The 7,324-nt window shown below is 41.2% G+C and overlaps 1 protein-coding gene across 3 annotated transcripts in view; it reads right to left on the bottom strand.

Annotated features, from left to right (window-relative positions):
* Positions 1-788: 788 nt before the first annotated feature.
* Positions 789-7,324, bottom strand: part of fancg (FA complementation group G) — a 7,506-nt gene continuing 970 nt past the window's right edge. The window contains exons 3-14 of one of the 3 annotated variants that reach the window (XM_083783981.1): positions 7,206-7,324; positions 6,912-7,084; positions 6,313-6,466; positions 3,511-3,641; positions 3,241-3,387; positions 2,912-3,072; positions 2,692-2,758; positions 2,228-2,556; positions 2,105-2,145; positions 1,783-1,956; positions 1,579-1,693; positions 789-1,292 (exon numbers count right to left, since the gene is read on the bottom strand). The exon at positions 7,206-7,324 is cut by the window's right edge and continues 7 nt beyond it. In XM_083783981.1, coding sequence (XP_083640107.1) covers positions 1,199-1,292; positions 1,579-1,693; positions 1,783-1,956; positions 2,105-2,145; positions 2,228-2,556; positions 2,692-2,758; positions 2,912-3,072; positions 3,241-3,387; positions 3,511-3,641; positions 6,313-6,466; positions 6,912-7,084; positions 7,206-7,324 — 1,705 coding nt within the window. In that variant the 3' untranslated portion in view covers positions 789-1,198. The remainder of the gene's footprint in view (positions 1,293-1,578; positions 1,694-1,782; positions 1,957-2,104; positions 2,146-2,227; positions 2,557-2,691; positions 2,759-2,911; positions 3,073-3,240; positions 3,388-3,510; positions 3,642-6,312; positions 6,467-6,911; positions 7,085-7,205) is intronic. The other 2 variants (XM_083783982.1, XM_083783983.1) reach the window with 2 other exon arrangements.

Below are 7,324 nucleotides of genomic sequence, written 5' to 3'. Positions count from 1 at the left end.
GGATGGATTGGACATTCCGTTCGTGATTTATGGCATTCTTTGTGATATAGGCCCCTCCTACTAACTTCGGAAGACGATTACGGCCGAACGATACGCACTTTCAAAATTCTGCAGTTCAGTTTTAATTGGATGGGTCCAGAGATCACGTGTGCCGATTTCTGTGAGATTTGGACAAAATCTGTAGGAGGAAAAGCAAAAAGTGTGTTTTGGACAAAATTCAAAATGGCGGAAAATCTATCATGGCGGAAATGGGCGTGGCCTATATGGGGAGATGCGTCATGACCCAAGGAATCCAGGGAAATATTTTTTATTTTACGACCTATGGTTCAAGAGTTATAAGCCAAAAGGTAAAGTGGGCTGTTATAGCGCCACCATGAGGCCGACCGATAAAATTTTAAGGTTCAATAATTTTAGGGATAATGTTGAATTATCCCTAAAAGTTTTGTAACTATAGTGATTACAGTCTCCGAGGAACAAATACTTGAATGTGAATTTTTGCCTTTTCCCATTCATGTCAATGGGGAAATTTAATTCACTAATAAATTCATATCAATTAAACTATACAACATTTCTCTTAACAAAATACAAGCACACGATTCCCGATTTTTCCGGTCAATTTGACATATGGCTCAAGTGCGTACAGCGTACAGTGTGGGAGGTATAAAGCGTCAAAATAAAGACTACTCCAGTGAAATAATAAAGTGTCACAGTTACAAGAGTCTGGTTGCCCATTCAGGCAACCACACTAATACTGAAACTAAGAATATATTGATTTATTTAACCTTAACAAAAACCTTTTTGTTTTAGCCAAAAAATATCACTGTACCTTTAGGAAAGTTTATGAACTCCTGATCTAATGAGGCGACCCTTTTCTACAACAAAGAATTGCAGAAAAAAAAGATATCTACCATAAATGTTCTTTGTCTGCACTCTGGGGTACATAAAAACAAACCTGATGGTGTTGTTGAAAATATCAAAATGTGTGTTCATTTGGTAATAGTAAAATTATGAAGATGAGCCATGTTTGCACGAGATGTTACACTTACACTGAAATCAATCTGCAAACATGGGTCTTGTTTGGTGTGTAGATTTTCTTTATTTTTGCTTAAATGACAAACTTTTGATCCAGCACTCAGCCTAAGAGGTTTGGGATGTCTTCTGCACATTGGATTCATCTGAAGTGTATTATTCTGGCCCTCTATGTGTGAGTGAGTTTCTCTAGTCTGTGACGGAGGTCAGTGGGGTCCAGGGTGGGGCCAGAGTGGAGGTCCTGTAGGTATAGAGGAAGACTCCTGGAATACAAAACATAAACATTTAGATATTCTAAAATTGGAGCCTATAACATGGCTTTATAATTAGATTAGTGAGGGGCCCCTTCTATATCCAGCTTTTGGTGTCTGTCCAGAAACTTTGTCCTACACAAACATTAAATTCTCATTGATAATGAATGGAGAATTTTACGTCATAGTGTGTGAGCAAATAGACATAGTGTCTAGTTTCCGTCATGATGAAGTGGCACTTAGCCTTCAATCTTCCAATGAGTAGCTAAGACATTGAATACTAATAATGGCATCTTACTCTACAGAGGACTCTGTAGCAAAGCCCCATGTCTTTTCCCAGCAGGATACAGCCTCCCGTTTCCTCCCCAGCCTCCATAGTACCTCACCAAGCCACTGTCCTGCATTCACACACTCTGGGGGACAGAAGATGATCACATCAGACTCGTACATAAAAGAAGGGTTATATAAAAATAGACTCAGATTGTATGTAATGATGCTGTGCCTGGTGACGCCTGTAGGCCGAGTTGGAGGTCTCGGAGTGCTTCTCTCAGTTGGTCCCTTTGGGTGAAGCTGATACCCCTTCCAGCTAGTGAGAGCCCTTTCAGCCTCTGCAGTGTATTCAAGCGAGACGCTTGACTGCCAACAATGTCAACACAGGGAATCTGGGGTTGAAAACCTATGGTTGGACATTGAGACTATGAGCTATATATAAAAATACCTATCAAATCCCTATAAATGTGTATTGGGTGTGTAAATAGACACTCCCTCTCTCTAAAATAAAAAGAAAAGTACAGGCTGAGAAAAACAAAACAAAAAAAACTCACCTTTCTTTTTAACCTGCACCTTCACAAGTAGATTGATAGACCTAAAAAAAGATGTATATTCACATATTTGTGCAGTATGACAATGGTGAATGGCATTGCAACAGTAAATGGCATCCTTCTAACCTTGTGTACAGAGTCACAGCATTTTTCCAGTCCTTCAGGTAGGCCTGACAGTGAGCCTGCAGGAGAAGGGCAGTCCCAGACCAGAGCAGCATCCCCAGTCTGTCCTGGTCTGTGCTACTGCCTAGCCTGTCTGTAGAACCAAGCTCAACATCACAATCTCCTACAGGCTCCTCTAACACCAGCTTCTCTGGCAGCAACTCCAGTGTTGTGTTGATGACCTCATCACACAGTGCCATGCAGTCAGCTGGTCGCCGGGCTAAAAGCAAGGCAGCGCCAGCCTCCAGATAGAGCTCAGGTAACCTGGGGAGGGGAGGGCCCTCAGCATGGACCTGACACATAGTACACACAAGTAAAATACTCAAAAATGTGAGTGTAAAAAATATGCTCTGACAGAATATCATGGTTTCATATATTAGAAATAAACAGATGTTAAAATGTGTTGTGCAGTCTGTTTGAATCCTTACAGTGTGCTGGTCACCTGACTGAAGGGTGGCCAGTAGGTCCAGGTAATGTTCTACACCCTCCGACACCCTGTGTAAAGTGAACAGCACACACAGCCAATTAACAAATTATGGCAATAATAATAATAATAGCATGCTACACTCAAACCAAATGCGTTTTGAGATACTGAACAGTCAAGGCTGTCCATACAGGAGTGTAGCAGACAGACACTGGTCTTCATACCTTCCATGGAGAACACTCTTCAATGCCAGACTGTGAAGTATGCTGAGAGAGGAGGGTACTAAGAGCAGACGACTCAGGGATTGGCTGCGGAGTAGCAAGGAAGGGTACAGGAGATTGCTTCCCATTTGGCCAGTCTCTGTACTACGAGGCAACATCAGCATCTGGACAGCAAAGAAATCTTCATTTATTTTTTAAATAGTTTTTACATTTTAGAGTTGTTTTGCCTATAATGACATGCTCAAAATAGGGATGCCGGCTTGAAAGTGTTTAATGTGACAAAATAGATATGTGAACACAAAATACTTTTTATCTGTCTGTGTATTACATACCGAGTGCAGCAGCTGCAGAGCTTGTATCTCAGCCTTTGTGTTGCCCAGTTGTCTATAGATCAGCATGCTCTGGTACAGAGCACACACACAGTTGGAATCTGTCTCCAATGCCTTCCTGTAACACTGCACTGCCATCTGCAGGCAACCCTGTTTGATAATAAACAAAACACATTCCCAATATTGATAAATGCTTCAAGCCGGAGGGACAAATTAGCATTAGAATTGGCTTTACATAATCCTAAAAGTCTTTTTGTTTCTTTGTTTGTGTACCATATGGGCAAGGCAGAGGCCTGAGAGGAGGTGTGTGTTTGCCAGGAGAGTTCTAGGGGCAGGAAGTGAGAAAATGTTTTGGAGAATAGACAAAGCTTCAGAGCTGCGAGCCTCGCTCAGCAACTCTACACCTGAAATGAAAAAACAAAAAACAAAATATATTTCTTGGTGCATTTTATGCTATTTCAGATAAGGATAGCTAAGGATAGAGACAGGAATCCAAGGGCGTGGTTAGAGGAGGTGAGAGGAGACATAAGTGAGACAAGGGTCAAATTCCAATACCCACTCGTTAACTCACACTCGTTCACTCCAGCATGGTGGTGTTAGGGCCGATTCATACTCCTATTTTACCGCTGTTTCGGCGCTGTAGTGCCGAAATGATTTCGGCTCGTCAGAAATTTTCAGTAGCACCGAACAACCGACTTTAGGACGGTACCCACCCCCCCGAACCTCAAATGACTTCACATTGTAGGCTCTACAGAGCCGAAACGACTTTTATTCGGCTCTAAAATAGGAGTATGAATCGGCCCTTGGGGTGAAATTGGCCGAAATATGTGACCATCTTGTGGACTTCACACAACTTACATGGAAGTCTTTAAATACATTGACTAAATACTTCTAGGTTGAACTCTGCTAATAAACAAACTGCAACGATTTACATTCGGACACTGGCATTATGTGATAGTCTACACGATTGTCACATATTTAAACAGGTCACCAATTTCACCATAACACCACCATAATGGAATGAGTGTGAACGAGCGAGTGGCCGAGATTTGGAATTTGGCTAAGATGGAATTGGATAAATGGTAAATGGTGCATTTATATAGCGCAACTTAAGACCTGGAGGCGTGGTCAATGCTCTTTGGCCACTCAGAATAGCCAAATGGCATTGATCACGCCTCCAGGTCTTTTTTTTTTTATCAAATGTTTTTTATTTTAGACAAAAAATCACAATAGAACATGTTAACATCATGAATGAAATAAAGAAAACAAAACACATAAAAATAACACATAACAGCAAAAGAAAGGAACACGGAAACAAACAACAAACAAACAATCCCACCCACCCCTCCCCCCGGGACCAAAGATGTCACAAATTGTCAGGACTCCTACCACTGTGCAATAGGGAAAAATAAATAAATGATGACTAAATCATGTTCTTAACCATATCTGCAATATCAGACCAAATATCAATGTTTTCTTCTTTCGCTCCATGCAATCTTGCTGTAGACAATTCCATATAGATGATATCTAGAAAGGTCAAAGCCCATTGGCGAAACGTCAATGTATGAGGTGGTTTCCAGTGCAACGCAACCATCTTCTTTGCGGCCGTTACGCCAGCAAAGAAGACACGAATACGGGTATTATTTAATGGCAATTGGGATACATCGTTTAATAAGAATAGAGATGGGGAGGGTGTAATGTTAATTTGTAGAATAATTGAAAGATTAGCAGCAACCAAATTCCAAAATGTGAGGACACTCGGACACTCCCACACCATATGAAAGAATGTACCTATGGTGTTCGGAGTGCAGAAAGTGCAGTTGTGATTATTTAAAATCTGCATAGCACACAATCTACGGGGGGTCAAGTACGTCCGATGAACAAAATTTAGATGAATTTGTTGATGATCAGGATTCCTAGAAGACAGCACAACATTAGACCACACTGTATCCCAGCTCCAATCTGGATCTAGATTTGGTATGTCATTCCTCCATACAGTATCGACAAGCAAGGTCCCATAACTAGATTCTAATAAATAATCATACAATATGGAAACAAAACCTCTTGATCTAACATCACAGATAAGTCTATGCAAAGGGTGCATTGCAAGGGGGGTCTGCCATGGAACTCCATAAGTCCTCATGGCAGTTCTCAGTTGTAAATAGAAAAGGAAAGAGTTACCAGGCAAGTTAAAAATATCCATTGACATCAAATAAATCACCCAAAGTATGAATCCCCTTGGAACTCCATCTGGGAAAACGAATAGAACGATTATCTAAAAGCAAACCCTCATTGTTGAACACTGGGGAAAGCAAATTCCATTTCAAATCAATCTTGCACACTTTTTCAGCCGCTCTCCCCACTGTTACTAACTGTGAAATGATTAGCCCAAAGCGAACTTTGCATTGACTATTCAATATGTTTCACGCCTCCAGGTCTTAAATTAAGTAATAAGACCTGGTTCTTAAGACACGCAAAATACAGCCCAGTGTCTCATAGGAGGGCTGTAAGATGATTGAAAGAAAAAAGAAAAGATTTTTATTATCGCAAGAACGATGGCTTCCATTTTTGCATTGCAACTTTTCAGGACTAGAAAGCCTGCAGTTTCTATTAGCTTGGATTCCCTATCGATGATGTCACTGGTGGACGGGTTTCTGAACTTCCCACAGCCCTCCTATGAGACACAGACTGGGTAGGGGAAAAAATGTGGTATTTTATCATGAACATTAGTGAGGACCAATTATATGAAGATGCGTTGAAAGTGGTGAAGTGGTCCTTTAAGGTGTGCATGTTACAATAAATAAGAAAGTCACACTCGCACTCTTATCATCATACATTATCCTCAATATGTACTTTGCGCTATGGGGTGATGAGCCAATGTTTGTGTTCACACAGACACCGGGAAGCTGGGCATAGGATGGGCTAGCGCCCCTCAAAAAAATACTAAAAGTTAAATATCAATTTAAAAGTCACACAAAAATAACAAGACATTTACTCTCTTTTCAGTACTCTGTTCATAACTGATTATGTCTGGTGCAACCTTAACCAGTAACAACCTCCCTGATGGATACAAACCTTGAGCAATGGCGGTGCAGATCTGCAGTAGATCTCTTAGTTCTCTGGGCTCCAACACAACTAGTGGTGTTTCAGGAAACTCACTCAATGTCACACGGCTCTTTCCAGTCTCCATTCCAGTAACCAGTTCCTCAGACAGAGATGACAGCTCCTCCTCAAAGGCAAAATTACATTTTTACTACTAAATGGTCTGTATTTCCATTGCACTATTATCCAAATCTCTTTAAATGTGTGTTACATTTAGACATTCAAATCAGTATCAAGGACACTTCAACACAGACATGGCCAGGAGGAGCCAGGAATAAAACCGTGAAACTTCTGGTTCCCAGGCAGCCACTCTACCTCCTAAGCTGCCGGCTGCCGCAATACTATTAGTTGACATGTGTAGTCATACCAGTATACAGTACTCTAAAGCCAATTCAATGTGTATATCCTAATAATTTATAGAACTGACAAAAGTATTATCTCCTATTTAATATAGCCTGCTATGTAAATGATGCTGAAGCAATGAATAGCTAGTCATTTAACGAAGCTGCAATGGCAAAGACAAAGACACATGAAAAGGTTTTCTTTTTATATACTAAGATTCAGTGGCACACCTGGAAATCCTGGATGGCTTTTAGTTTGCAGGTGGACAGCCAGATGGCCCACTGCAGGCAGAACAGCTGCTTTGTGGAGGAATACAAAACAGACTTTCCCAGGGATTTGAGAGCTGCTCGCCAAAACAAAAGTGGATCTAAAACCAATGGTTGACCCCCAACCATCCCTTGAGCTGATGAGAGGAGAGAGGGTAAAAGAGTAGGGTTGTGGTCATTTGAGTGATTCATGCCATGGTTTAACAGAGATAACACGAATCCTGATATTATGGGCTTACAAACAATCTCATTGTGTACCTCTCTCCAGGCCCTGTATGAGGAGAAGCTCTGCCTCTGGATACTGCATCTGAGTGAGGGAGAGCACACTGGCATTATACACCACTGTTAGCTCCAGCTGGGCATGATCTGCTGCAGTG

The sequence above is a fragment of the Protomyctophum parallelum genome (assembly GCF_964188405.1).
Source record: "Protomyctophum parallelum genome assembly, chromosome: 15".
Classification (NCBI taxonomy): Eukaryota; Metazoa; Chordata; class Actinopteri; order Myctophiformes; family Myctophidae; genus Protomyctophum; species Protomyctophum parallelum.
This window is presented reverse-complemented; position numbering and strand designations above follow the sequence as displayed.